The sequence below is a fragment of the Athene cunicularia genome (genome assembly GCF_003259725.1).
Source record: "Athene cunicularia isolate RWA chromosome 18 unlocalized genomic scaffold, athCun1 chr18_part1, whole genome shotgun sequence".
Classification (NCBI taxonomy): domain Eukaryota; kingdom Metazoa; phylum Chordata; class Aves; order Strigiformes; family Strigidae; genus Athene; species Athene cunicularia.
This window is the reverse complement of record NW_020799123.1, coordinates 3,724,797-3,740,369: the sequence shown is the minus strand read 5'-3', so window position 1 is coordinate 3,740,369 and position 15,573 is coordinate 3,724,797. Positions and strand designations below refer to the sequence as shown.

The window sequence follows — 15,573 nt, the reverse complement described above, 5'->3', positions numbered from 1 at the left end:
AGAAGAAAACTTGTCAGGAGAGTGAAAACTTACCTGTCTTCCTTCTGTATTGATTTCTTTCATTTTCATTCATGTAATATTTTAAATATTACTTTGTTGCAAAAAATTCTGTAAAAGTTTTCATTTTTTTTCCTGGGCATGCACAGCCCTTTATAAATACCTATATTTATATACATTTGTCTAAAAGATCAGCAAAGGTTTAGGTATTGGTGCAGCACCTCTAACACCAGCTGTTAGAAGTATGGATCAGCAGCATCCCTACCTCATTTTATTGGAAGTGTCAAGTAAAAGTCTACCATGAAAAGAGCAACTGATTGAGACAGTCTAGGATTTCTTTTCAAGTAGATTTATGAAAAAGTGCTTGTAGCACAATTTTTAATTGCACAGCTGTGACTCAGCATTATCTCATCAGATCACCCACTTCTCACAGTAAATATGATTAACACAATCTTCCACAACTCTTTATTTGTATTTACCCAGAAGAGTATGATTGTAAAACTAAGATTTAACCATTAAAATATCTAAATATTGGGTAAGATTTGTGGCTAATGGTAACAAGCATTGTTTCACTCATTTTAAATAAATGTGACCAAGTGATTACACTTCTCTTATTCATTTTTCTCTTTACCCAGTTAAGGAAAACGTAAAGAAAATTTGGAATTTTATGTTTAAATCTGTTTTAATTGCAGAATACTGGAGTAGGGAAGAAAGATTATCTTGAAGAAATTTATCAGCTCTGTTTCAAGTTCTGCTTCTTACTATTCTTACTTAGAAAAAGTAATTAAAGCTCTATATAGCTAAATCCATATTTTGTAAAAATATTTTGGGATATCTATAAATATATATATGGAATATTATTGGATGGTCTGTCGCAGATGAAAGTATTGACATGGTAATGATTTAGTAAAAATAATCTAGATTTGTTAATAACTAACCACAATTTGTCAATACAAAATAGAATGAAAAGCGACTTATTCAGATTCTAAAATGACAAGATTCACTCTAACTTACTTAACGGTACCTTAATTTATACATATATATGCGCATACACAAAAAGACATATACATAGAGAAACAAAGGTATTTGGATTTGGTACATAAAAGGGACAAACACACACAGGAACAAGGGCAAGGGTACATAACCACACACACACCAATACACGGGTGAAATAGAAGCTAGCTCAAAATTTTCCTCTCAAGTTTAGAGCAAATACTCCCAATGCCTTGGCATTCCTCAATGGGTGATAATTGAGACTTGAGCGAGTGGACTTCGTCCTGGCCTTCTGTCTGGAGCAGACGACACCTTAAGGGTTTTGGTACCTGAGAGGCTCCCAGCTCAGGGGAGATGCTGGCCACAGGCCCACTGCCATCCAGGAGAGCTCAAAGGGTGTCTCTGGTGGTCGCAGTTTATAGGATCCAAGATAATTGACTTTTGTCAAATACTATCTGATGCCTTCCGGCAGTTGCATAAGAATTTGATGAACATGCAACCCTGTTATTGTTCCATCTGAGCACATCCCAGGCACAGGTGTGCCAGGCCATCAGGAGATGATGGGCCATTATAAACCTTTCCAAGCAATCAGAGGGGTGGCAGGAGCCAGGCTCATTAAGGTTATCAGTCCTTATCTCCACAGATTGGTGTAGGGCTAGGGGGAATGTGGATAGAATCACACCTGGCACCAAGCAGCCCAACAAGGAGGGCAGGGAGGGTAAGAATTGCACCACCACATGGTCTTCCTTCAAATTGTGATGGTGCTATCAAAGAACCTGTCTGTAAAACACTAACAATTAAGGAAATAAAGTTGTGTCAATAATAGCAGTTCTTGTTTAGGCCTGATTTAGCTGTCATTTAACCAAATTTCCCTTATGCTATCACATATTTCATTAAAAGTAACATTAGCTATAAGAATTCACAAAGTCTCTCTAATACTCAATAAAATTCGTATTTGGATAACATGACAAAATTACAGGATGATTACAGGTCCAAAAAACTATGTTACCGGAAAGATGGAGATATACAAAATATAGCTGTTTACTGAGTACACTTTACACTGAGTTCCCAGACAAGTATGTGGTGATTACCGTAACCAAAACATCTGTTTTAATCAATCAGAAACTTACACAGCAGAGCAACAGCCGACTAGACATTTATACCAACAATTAGCATTCTGGATTTGGACCTTACTAAAAACAAGTCTTGACATTTAATATGGTTAAAAAATACTGCAATTTTATTTAAATTATATTGTATTTGTCTAGAGGCCCATGATCTTTTGGTTTTTATTGCAGCAGAATGATTAAATCATTGAAGATACCAGTGGCTTTAAGAAGGATTTTGTGATCATCATTTAATGAAATCAAAAAGGAAAAATAAATTGAGGGAATATTTATGTGGTTAAAATCTTTCCAAAATTATATAGAGGGTGAAGAAGCTAGTAAAATCTATCTCCTCTCTTCTCCATTTCCAGTGAAGGAAATAGTGTTCTTCAAAACACAACACCTGTGAGGCAATTTGCATTAGGTGTAAAGACACAAAACACACCCTAGTGTATTTAAAGCATGCTTTAAAAATTACAAAATATGTTGATAGTGCTGACTCCCTAGAGAATCTGTTAGGTCAGGCGAATATCCATTTCCACAGATGTTCTTATCTTGTAGCAATCCGTTTTTAAGAACACCTGTGAAATGTTCTACTTGGCACTGGTTCAAGTCCAAAGTCCGCAAGAAGATGTACGAGACTCTTTTCAACACATCTAAAAAAGCGTAATTAAAAACTAAGGAAGTCTGAATTTTCTTTATTGAACTTACATAAAAAAACAAGTAGCCAAGGTGGTGTAATCAGAATGAGCACAGCTGAGCATCACACCACACATACATTTAAAAAAGGATGTTGTCATGCATATGAAATCACTAAGTATGAACATGACATTTTTGGAAAAACTAAGTAAATATCACTGAAGAGATACTATAGCAAGTCTGTAGATGCTACAGCAGATTAAATGAGTCCTTTCTGAAGGCAAATGAGTAAACCCTAGTATTCCGATAACTAGCTTAGGAAAAAGTACCAGGTCTCAAAAGCCCTCTTTCAGAATCTGCCACCTTGGAATAAACAAGATCTAAGGACTCAACATTTATAATATGTTAAAGCACAAACAATCGAAATTTGATGTAAATTAAGTAAACTCTTTGGATCCTGTCAAGCAATTTATACAGCCAGTTCTTTGCATAAAGCTTAAGAATATTCAGAGAGCGATATGTTTGCACAATTTCTATTTTAAAACCAGTTTCTCTTATGTCTGTAGCTTCACAAAGTATGACTGATTAATAGTTATCACCACAGCAAAATATCTAAACACAAGGAGGAGGGGATCTTGAATGTTAAATGTTTTATGCTTTAGACAGTTTTAAAAATGAAATATGCTGAAAGTCTACATTACAATCAGAAATTCATGAATATCAAACTCTAGTAATAACAATCGTTTGATGGGGTTATTGGCATGTGGAGGCCATATTAAACACAAATTTAATTACAAAGTGGTGTAAGTTGGGATGTTTCTCATTTGGGATATTTGATTAAATATAGAACAGACTTAAACTGACAATGTGACTTTGAAAATGCACTGCGGTTTTTCAGAAATACCAAATTAAAAAGAATCTTTAAGGAAGCTGCCTAATAAAAAGCAAAGACACAGCTGAATTCCAGCATATCTGGGTGATAGAGATGGAAAGGCCCAATTAATGAAAACCACCATAAGAATGATAATCTCATTGTCAGACATTTTCATATTCTTCAGTGCAGAAAAAGAAAGGAATCCTATTTTCTCCTCTTAAACATACTCCACTGTCACCACCCTAGAACAAAACATTCATACAACTGCTGCTTTAGTTTCTACCCTCCCTACCAAATTAAGATTATTGAAATATTATAAATAAATTTTAAAAACCTTTAATGACAATTTCCTGAAGTCATAAATATATATATATATATATATATATATATATATGTATGTATATTGGATAGCCTTAATTTAGAGTTACATTTTTCAGAGGCTGGAGAAAAACCTTAATGACCTGTAGTTTGTTTATGGTATGCAGTATATGGGAACTGAGTATAAAGTATTAAAGTTCTAATGATCAGAATACTTAAGAGTGGTTCATGAAAATACTTCTCTGGACATTTTTTTTTCCCCTACACCAAAAATAAACTGATTTTGGACAACTGACAACTGTAGGTAATCACTTTAGGAACATAATCTCATCTTCCCCTCAGTCCATACCAACGATGGACTAGACTCTGCTCAGATCTACTCAGAAATTGCTCCACTAAATGGGCTTATTAACAGGGTTAAGCAAACAAATTTGATCTATTTGTCTATCCTTCATAACATGCCACTATCCAATTAATTTCTTTGTCATAGCTGTTCTATGAATTAATGCTTATATTAAAGCTAAACTCTACAGGGATTGCTTTGCTAGAACATGCCTGGGCAACACATACTGATTTGTCTCATACATGCTGAGTAAGGGAGACAGAAGGAGAGCTGATGCAAATTAACTAAGGTGAAACAAAGATTACTTCAATTCTACCCCATGAAGATTTTAATCAAGTTCACATCCAAAATAAAATCATTTCTTGCTAAGCTATATGCAATGACTGGAAGACAAAACATTAAAAGGGAGAATGGTAAAACCTGGACTTCAGTAAAAAGCACAGAATGAGAGATCACCAACAACCATTAACTTGTTGCACACAGGAAAGACAGAATTTAAATGGAGGGACTTTTCTATCACACCAAACAGAGAGGTAATATTTCAACATTATGTAGTTATGTTTGACAGTTTAGCAAAGCTTCACATATGCTTACTATCTTTTCACACCTGATCATTTACATTCAAGATACTACTTACCTATTTTTGCAGTCCAGACTAAAACACTGTCTAATTTAAGTAGAGAAAAGGTAATAAAAGCCCTCATGAATAAAGGCTTAGATTACAATAATGTTGCTGACCACTTCCTTAAAATTGTAGACGAGGGATGGCAAAGCTACTCTAGAGGCAAATTTGCATCTTCTCACTCCTAAATTAAGTCCTTACCCATTGCATCACACTGCTTCAATTAAACAAGACCTTATCTAAAACTCCTGAGAGTTAGTCTTTTTATAGGCAGGTAACTTCAGCCTGCCCATGTTCCAGGCTGACCAGAAGCTGTGGAACTGCTGTGAGAGCAGATACAAGTCCTGTTGATACTGTTATAAGGCAGGAAATACTACCTCCAGTTCAGCACTCTTCTAATCACAGCTATAGAGTTTTCAGCTGGAACAAGCTTTGTCTGCTAAACCCGCCCACAAAGATATACTTCTAACATAGCACATATTTTTTCACTGTGTAACAACATACTGTGATCCAAATATGCTGAATAGTTCATGAACACATTTAGACTTCAGGTCACTTCTTAATGGGTTTACTAAAGACTTGTAACTCCACTAGAACAGCAAAACATCTAATAAACTGTTCCTTTGCATGGTTTCCAGTTAAAAAAAAAAACTACTAGGTGCAATTATATGAAAATCCATACAAGTTTTAGAGCCTCTGAGTTACAATTATGTAACAAAAGACTATTTTAAGAACAAGCCATAGATACAGGAGACACACATCTCAATTTTGCCAGCTCTAGCCATACAAACAAGGCGACCTTGTTCATTAGATGGAATAAATCCATGTCTAAATGCAATGTAATTACCAGACTGCACAATAACAATTTTGACTCCCAAGAGAAAGTACGTAAGAGGAAACACAGCATGTAGTCTGAAAGGCAACCTGTTATTTTCAGGATTACTCTAACATTAGACTAATAAGAAGATACAGCAAACAAAAGGCTTTGAGATCTTTCAGAGGTGACCAAACATCATTGGTATGTGGAATGTAAAAATCACTACCCACTGAGGACTGCCAATATTCCCAAACCGCTACTGTTCACTGCCAATATATAAGGTGGCCTCCTCCTTTATTTTTCTTCCCATTTTTATTTTTTTATCCCATGCCTCCTTTCACCATGAAGCAGCCTGGCCTGGCACAAGACAGATAAAAACAATCTTCTGCCTTCTGCCTTTATTCCAGACTTGTGATAATAAGCAGGAACAAAAAAACCCCCCACATTAATGTGATATATTATTGCACAGCTGCTCAGTAAAGGGCTGCACTGAAAAGTTTCTGTTGTACAAGCCAGTGTTCTAGGGAGTGATGCTGCATTGGAATTCTAACACAGGAGTTTCTACATGTGCAGTTGCACACCTGAGATGAGATGGAAACAGTTGTCTACATGTTTTTTCCACTGGTTGAGTACACAATGTCAACTACCCAGCAAAACAAATCAGTCAGAGCACACTATTTACATATACTGCTCTTTCTGTATACAAAACAATCAGTGCACACTGCGAGTTAAAGAACTGCTCTGATATGCAAGACAGTATATGGAAACTAGAATTACCTTCCTCCCTCCAAGGACAAGAACTAGATCTAAAATATGGAACTCACTGACAGAGGATATGTCTATTAATCTTTTTGCACTCAGAACACAACAAAGCTCAATATTTGTTAAGCCATCTCCACAGAACTGCTCTCATGTATTAACTCCTATAAAAACACTGCCTCGTGCCAATAGTTGAAACATTGTCAATCTTTAGGTATTCTGAAAAAGAATCAGATGTCATTATCATGACAGCCCTACAAACATTCAGAATGCTGACCTTAAAAGTTCTGTTCCACATGAATATCTACTTCATGTACCACAAAAACTTCATTTTAATTATATCTATACGAGAGAATCTACTCATTTTATTGTATACTCTTCTCTTGCTACTAAGAAAATCTTTATTTGCAACTTCAGATATTGATTTAAATGAATAAGGTAGAAGCTAAAAGGACTGACATAATCAAGAATCAATGGAATCTGATCATTTTGGTCAACAAAAAAAAGAGAAAGTGAAATAATTCAAACTAGTGTTCAATGAACAATAGGTAAAGCAATTGAGGGATGGAGGAAAAAAACAGTCTTTCTAACATGTAATAGAAAAGTGTAACAGATCTAGGCAAGTAGAATGGCACAGAGTACAGTGACAGTACAAAAAAACTTATCTATTAGACTATAGCTTTCAAAATAAATAAATATATGTGTTCAGACCAAAAGAAAACAAACTTAATTTCTAAATTATTTTGAGAGCTTCAGTGGGGGTGGAGGAGAGACAGACAATGCCTTTGGCCTAGAGTTGTGCCTTAAAAAAGAGTCATGCTCAGATATCTCATTCATTTGTTCATTTCTCCAATTCACTTGCTGATTGCGCAATATTTGTTTACAGCTTTCCCAGAGGCAGATGAACAGGTCTGTGAACTAGTAGTGTCATGTATTGTTCAAGTTCACTCAATCCAATCAACTGTTTTAGAGTCACAGAAACCATCAAAGACATGCAGAACTTGGTTAGCTAACACATCCAGATAATGCAATAGGTTAAAATGGCCTTAGGCATTGCAGCTCTTCATCTAAATCCAAGCTACAGAATATGCCAAAAATCTGCTTTAGAGATGCAAACCAGTGAGAATCTCTCATTGAAGAAATGCAAATGGTATACTCAATGTTCTCTCACATGCCTAAGTATCCTACATGTTTGAGAAAGAGGCTAGTAATTTTACAACAAAAAGCAAGGTGTTTATTCTGACACTGCTACAGACTCACTTCTGATTCAGACAGTAAAAATAAAAGAAAATAATGTTCTTTATTTCTGTGGTTCACATTTTGATTCCAGCTGTTTGGAAGACATAGGTGGCATTCAGGAAGAGCTTAGCTAATTTATAAGCAATTCTGCAGAAAGAGATATAAAAATTTTAAGGCACATGCTGTTCATGTGAAGAGTCATATTGTGGGGGCACACATATACTCAAATTAAACAGTGGTGAGAGGAAGAATAAAGTAATACCATGCCCAGCAGACAATATGTGGTCCAAAAATATCCAATATGGCTCTAAAACAGATGAGAAAGTCAGTGGATTTTGAGTGTGAATACTACATCTCATTTTAGCACCCTTCTCTCCTTTCAGTATCTGGAATCCTTAGGAAAAAGAAAAATTGGAAGCGTATTCCAAGTGCCGCACTATTCTTGCGAGCCTTCGTAAGGCACAGGGGTCTGGCAGAGTGTGGCCAGGTACTTATGCATCTCAGGAATGAAGCACATTCCAGAGCTCTTTAATACTACCCAAGCTCTCCAAGAGTACTCAAACCACATCCAGGGATTTCACCTCGGCATGCCCACAATAGCTCCTGATGCAAGTACCTGGCAACAAGACGACCCAGGGAGCAGATACTGCTAACAATCTCTACTATCCTTGAAACAAAAAGCCCTGGGAGTTCTTAAATGGGATTAACTCTGCTCAAATGAAATAACAGAATAAATGTGGGACATAGGCATGAAAGACTGCACTCTGTGTGTGGTTTGGGAAACAATTTCCTGGGCCACTCCAAACTCAGAAGCCTTGTTAAATAGAAAACTAGTATGTACATGAAGTTGGATTTCCTCCAGAAGAACACAAGTAAAATAAGACATGAAGGCCTGATTTTTTCAGAATTAAGGGAAATGTGATCTTGAATCTTCCCACTCATTAGCTGCCAACAAAGCATACATGATTTGAGGTTGGTAAGCAAGCAACACCTGGCTTACCCTGGATAAATGGGATAGATGTTGCTTTTAGGGATAAAACAAAACCTAGAGTGAAAATTTTAGTAACAGTTGTTCATTCTCTAGTAACAAAGTCATTCCTTACCAGACTAGAGCATGAGCAAATTGAAGGCATGCTTGTACACAGCATAAGTGCACATGTGCACTGGACAATCAGTGCCAGAAGATTACAGTTATTATATTATCAATAGACAACACAATGTCCCTAAGCTCTGAAACTGCTTAAAGTAGGTATTTATATTGAGCTAGCAGAGCTTAAGAATTTGTGGTATAAATACATAAAGTCTCAAAAACTTGTGTCTTCTGAGAGTGTTCTATTTATAGAATCCTTGTCAACAGGACTTGGAGATAATATAAAATATTCACCAGAGGACGAGATGACAGCAGTCCTAGAGCTGCATTTAATAAAATCACAATGTATTGGTAATTTGTTTTCCGAGATCCCAAATCCTCTACTCTAAATATTACTGATGACAAAACAATTCCATCCTACAAGATTTTTTAAAAAGAAGTCTTCAAAATAAGAACAGCCTAAGAGAGTAGAAATTCATTTGTTGTTGCTCCTTAAAATATGATTAACTAGTCTACGATACAGGAAATGAGACGGATAAAGCTACAGGCTGCTGCAGTGTTACCCCAGCCGTGTTCCAGCACCTGAACCCGGGGGCAAGCCTCTTGCTTTTTCAGAAATAGAGACCCCAGATCCTTTGAAGGACAACTGGTTGGGGAGTCATTCCAACAGCAGCAGATATCTTTGGTTCTGCTATTTAGTAACCAGGCTTCGAGTCAGGGTAAGGCAATCTGCATTTAAGAATAACATGAAAGAGGAAGAACCCCATGGATTAGTTAGGATCTGGGAGAAGATTCCTCCTGGTGGAGAAAGTTGGAGACTTTTCTTAACTGTAAATCTATAGTAGTAACAACAGTAGACTGAAGCCTCCAATATTAGAGTCCACTTGGAATACTAGTCTTCAAATCTGTCTCAGTAAAAAACAGCAGGGCTAGGATTAGGAACAAAATTTCTGAAATTACACTGAGAATACATAAAGTCAAAAATCCAGGTCAAAAGAAGTTGCAAAACAGTGGAAAGTCCAAGTCTGCAAATTAGAATTTCAGGAACAAACCAAAAAAAGCTCACTGCTTCACAGGCATTTCTTCAGCTTCTGCTTTTTTTTTTTTTTTTTTTTTTTTCCCCCTGAAGCTAGGGTCAGAACTTCAAACACAGAACAGAACTGACTTCAACCACCTTCCAAGGACAGAAAATTTAATGGCATGATTATTCTGAGGACAGTAGAGAGATCATTCTTTTAAGAATAGCAGTCCACCCTGACAACAGTCAGTAGATTTGTGGCCAGAAGGTCAAATTTTCTTTTCTTAAAGTAACTAAATTTGTACCAGAACTACCAGGGGGCTCTGGACAAAACTGATCTATTCTGCTCATCAGGAACAGCTGGATATGTTCTCATTTCTCCTTTCAGGCCTCTGAATTAGGGTTCTGTAAAATACAACATTAACCCAGAAGGTATGCTTCACATAAGCATTACAAACTTTTTCTATACCTGTAAAATGTTCAATTCAAACACAGATTCATTTTTTCCCTCGTGGTGTTCAAGAACAAAGGAAAATCCTTATATCTAAAAGGCAACAACACACGGCAAGAAATAATAGAAAATAAAAACCAATCAGAAAAAAAAAAACCAACCATGGTTATTGCCCAGAAAGCTGTGAGGAAACCCTCCAATTCAGTAGAAAGTTGAGAGAAAGTGATGGCATAAGAGAGGCTGTAGCCAGATGTACTAGCTCTGTGCCACATGTGGAGCCCACACACATCTATCATTTTTCTTAAGGTTTAAAATCTCAGGCCTTTCTCTCCATTCACTTCTGAGAATTTTTACTTTCCTAAATTGAAGATTTTAGGTACTAATATGTCAGATAACTGAAAGATGGAAACCTTTATTTCCCATGCTAGATCAGACTGACTTTGGTTAGTTTTATTTAGTAAAGCTCAAATTAAGCTTTAGACCAGTAGTATCACACTGGAGTTAATTTTCCCCACAGCAGCTTTCATAGTACTGTGCTGTGCACTAGCAACTAGAAAGGTATTGGTAAGACACCAGTGCTTTAGGTGCTGCTAAGCAGGGCTTGCACAGCACCAGAGCTGTCTCTGAGGTGTCTACCTCACCTGGTAGGCTGGGGGCAGGCAAGATCTTGGGAGAGGACACAGCCAGGACAGTTGACCCAAACTGACCAAAGGGATATTCCGTACCATATGATGTCTGTTCAGCAATAAAACTAAGAGAAAGGAGAAGGAGAGGGGGCATTCCTTATTATGACATTCGTCTTCTGGAGCAACTGCTACGTTTACTGAAGCCCTACCTCCTGAGAAGTGGTTGGACATTACCTGCTGACGGGAAGTAGAGAATAAATATGTTGTTTTCCTTTGCTTCTGCATGCAGCCTTTGCTTTTCCTTTTAATAAACTGCCTTTTTACCTTGACCCACAAACTTCTTCCATCTTATTTTCTCCCCACCACACCCTCCTGCTGAGGAGGGGAATTGATAGAGTGGCTTGGTAGTACCTGAGGTAGAGCCAAGGTCAACTCACCATAAACACCACACTAAAACAGGACCACAAGTTTAGATTTGAGCACAGGAAGAACAAGTTTGTGTTCCTTAGAATATATCATGAAGACATATCATATCAACCCTTCAAGTACACACAGGCAATCATTATTACTTATGTGATTGTCATTTAATAATTCATACCGAATGTTAATAGGCACTAAAGTATAACAGAATATAAACAGAACAATTGAAGTGTTTTCTAAATAGATTACAAACTGTTTAGTTGAAATTGGTCTAATTAAAAAAAAGCCTTAATATACAGATATATAAGTCATATAACCAAGCTCTTAATACTAGTTTCCATAAAACAAGCTTACTGGATCAACTTGTCTCTCCAGTTTTTTGGCATTCTACTACAGAATTACATTAACTGATTGATATCAGAACAAAACCAACTTTCAATGTGTCTTTTTATTATGTTCATTATGTGAGTTAGGTTTACTGTTACTCAGGTACTACTAAAACTATAATTTGATAAATTACTTTGTAAGGATTACCAGATTTCATAAGAGACTTAATACAGGTGGTGCAATGAGCAGGCACACATCCCACCAGCCAGCAGCAGGTTGGTTGGCAGACATTCCTCAGCTGAAACAACCACAATAATTTCTACTTTGAAGCAAGTGTCTTTCAGAGGAAAAGTTCAAAAGGTATTTCATTCTGAGAGAGTGATAATCCTAAAACTGTCTGTTTTGTTCTGAGAAATGGAGGAAATACTTTATTGACAGATCAAGTCACTTGACCTTTCCTTTCCAAAAACCTCTTGCACATTGAAATAAATCTCACAAGAAAAAATGTCAGAGGTGTGAAAATAATAAACCTGGTTTTGTGGAACACTGCTGATAGGAATACAAACTCAGTTTTCAAGCTTATAAAGGAGTACCTATGTCAAAAAACATTGACAATGTAATTACCATAACAAATTATTTATGTTTATTATCTTCAGGTAAGTAGAACATATACACAAACTCTCTCTAAAGGATATTGGCCCCCCATAATCACAGAAATTTATTTAAAACCAAAATCATATAGTTATTTTATGATCTATCTCACAGAATGTTTTTGAGAGTTCATTTCACAAGAATAAAGAATAGCATTCTAATAATGTTTTCTTTTGTACGTAGGCATAGGAAGAAACACCAATTTAACTGTTCATTAATGTTTACTAATTATAACAACCCCTGCACACCCCTTACAGTTTACAGCTTCTTAAACATTACAAACATAAACCATAGCTGTAACCAATCCTCTGCAGCTTTTCACATTACTTACTTAGGCTACATAAAAAAGGCATTCTCCATTAGATTACATACATTAGCAAAACCTGTGTACTCATTTGAAAAAGAGTATCACTGTCATAAGGAGATTTGGTTAATTGAACAGAGAAAATAAATGGAAGAAAAGAAGTTCAATCAAAGCTACTATTCAGTGCCAGGATTAAAAATAAAGGAAAAGAATACACTGGTTATTGCTTTTCCTCCACCAGCCCTACTGTGAAATTTTCATATCCTTTTAAAGATGTATCCGGCACTCTGTAAAAGAAAAACACACAAATACACACAAGAAAAAAGTACTCACACTGTTTGGGCGTTGAATGGCAGCTTCGTGCTGCAGTCTAACCCGCTGTGGCATCATCACATCATCCTGGAATAAATAGCACACTGTTACTGAACATAAAAAGGGTCACAGTACAGTACTCAGACACACATTAGAATATGCTGCTAAATTAACATCATTTTACTGGCTTTCAGTCAAAAATACAAATGGAACAAATATTAAGAGACATGACACTTTTAGTGGATTAAACTTGATTCTGTTCAAATTGAAAGTGATCAAAACTAGTACGTGACAATTGTGTTGTGATCTCAACGTATCTCTTATGGGCAAACACACATTTTACACTTCTAAAGAAATTCACCACCTCTAACAACTCTAATAGCAGTAGCGGCAGCACATAGGGACAAGGAACTAACCTTGATTAAAAGCACAAGATTTGAGACATTCTAGCAATATCTTCTTTGTAGTCTGGCTGTACCTTGTTTCATTGATAGACCTTCATTCTCTAGATCTACCAATACGTCATACTTCATGACCACAAAACCGAGTATTTGTGAAATTATAAAATTCTAAGAAAAAACACAAACCAACCCACACTCGTAAAAATGCATCAGCACTGACACTGGCTTTAAAACACACTATCTATATTTAAATTTGATGTTAATACTTCTTTCACCTGTAGCATGTCTATTTTGTTTACATACAAGAAGGCAGGTTGCCTTGTACAGAGTTAGTAACCTTGCCATCCTTCCTTGAACAGATAGGAGATATTCCTTTCAAAATTATATTATTTCCTGTTCAAAATTATATCCTTTCTAGACTAAGGCTTTAAGGTCGATTAAAATTGCCAACTGTAGTAACAATTTACTCCCCTAAATTTAGTCTCCCAAGGTTTCTACCTATATTATTTTCCATTTTGGTACTATATTTCTTCCCTCTTAAAGAATCAGTTTAATCTTTCTTAGATGCTGGTTAAAGCTCACACAGCCTATTTCTTCTCAGAGTATTTCCAAACGACACTACCTTATGAGGCAAACATAATTCAAAGGAGTCCTGAGTTCTACATCCATTCTTTTAACAGTTCCTCACATTATAATAATTCTAGGGAGATTCCTACTAAAGCCAAAAAAACCCAAATACTGTATTTCCAAAAACTTTTGCATTAAAACATTCAGTCAAATCAATGGCAACAAAACATACATTAGTTCTTAAATATTCAGAGTTTAGAGGGTTAAATGACCTTGATGTAAAGGTAACACTATAGTTTTATCAAAAACAACACAAGGATGAAAAAAGTTTTAGAATTATATCCAACTATTTAGTACAATTTAGGTTAAAGATAAAACAAATGAATAATAAAAATTACCCTTACCACATGCGAGTTTACAAAAGGTGGAAGGAATACACTGTCAAAAACATTTTTCTGTATTTTGTTTTTAGAATATATTTAGTAATAAGCATAAGAGATATTACTGGCTTTCAAAGTCAGTAGAGTGAAAAAAACCCTTCTGATTTGTCAACCTCTGTACTTCAAAACTACAATGATATTATTTACCAGAATTCAAGTGCTGTATCAAGCAAATGTTCCAATGAAACTCTTACCCTATTTCCCATAAGAACCACCACAATCCTATTTCTTTATGCCAAATACACAGCTGATTTCTGTAAAATAAAACCTGGGTTTCATATAAGCAATAGGAAATGTATTTTAACTGAGCTTTGCTCACTCCTTTACTAATTACTTGGGATTCTCAGATGCCCTCTTGTTAAATCCCCCCCAAAAGAGAATGCAAAAGAAATCCATCAAAAAGCAAGGAATTTCAATGCTTCGAACAATGTTACCATTATCTCTTACAATGTACAACATACGCTCTTGTGCTAAAAGATTCCACTGTTTATGATCCTGCACAACAGATATAAATTTAACAGAACTCATACATTCACAAAGATGAAAAATAATCTACTTGATTTAAAAAGGTTAAATCAGCGTGGCAAGTATTCAAACCAAAATCAAATATCCTATTCACCAAACAGGTCAATGTTATGTTTTTATAAGCAGACAACTTGACAGGAAAGGTCTAGTTCCCCCTAACAAAACACTATGTCATTTTGATGCTATTGGCAAAACTAACAAGTCTACAGATTTGGGTCTTAGGCTATCATCAAGGTCATCATATTCTGTTAAAATCCAGCTAAAGAGAGGGAGAGAGGGCACAAAAACTTCAAAATGCCTTTTTTTTTTTATTAATACATCTTTGTTCTCTAGTGCTGGAGAACTCTACGAACTCTTATCCTGAATAACCATTAATTATTTTTTTTTCAAATAATTTTGCCTTTTTTTAAAGAAATTTTTTATTAACAGTGTCACACATATGATGTACTGTTGTATAGTTTTGTGATACTTTCCAGATTTATGGAAGGAGAAAGAAAGAAGAAAAAAGAGAACACAGTACTTTAAGACATAATCCCAAATAAAATAATAAAGCAATTAGGCAATAAGGAAGAACAGCACAAAATACAAATCACATCCCAGACAAAGCTGAGTCACATCTGTCACTTAGCTTTCTAGACTCAGGTTAGGCAACTATAAAAGAAAGCTATACTGCAAAATGCAATTTCAACACATTACAGATTCTTTAATATTGATGACTGGGCAGGTAACCACAA

General features: G+C 35.7%; 1 protein-coding gene across 2 annotated transcripts in view; it reads right to left on the bottom strand.

Moving 5' to 3' along the window:
* B3GNTL1 (UDP-GlcNAc:betaGal beta-1,3-N-acetylglucosaminyltransferase like 1) overlaps positions 1-15,573 on the bottom strand; it is a 121,198-nt gene that overhangs the window by 92,915 nt on the left and 12,710 nt on the right. For both annotated transcript variants that reach the window (XM_026861360.1, XM_026861361.1), the window contains one exon: positions 12,928-12,993. In XM_026861360.1, coding sequence (XP_026717161.1) covers positions 12,928-12,993 — 66 coding nt within the window. The remainder of the gene's footprint in view (positions 1-12,927; positions 12,994-15,573) is intronic.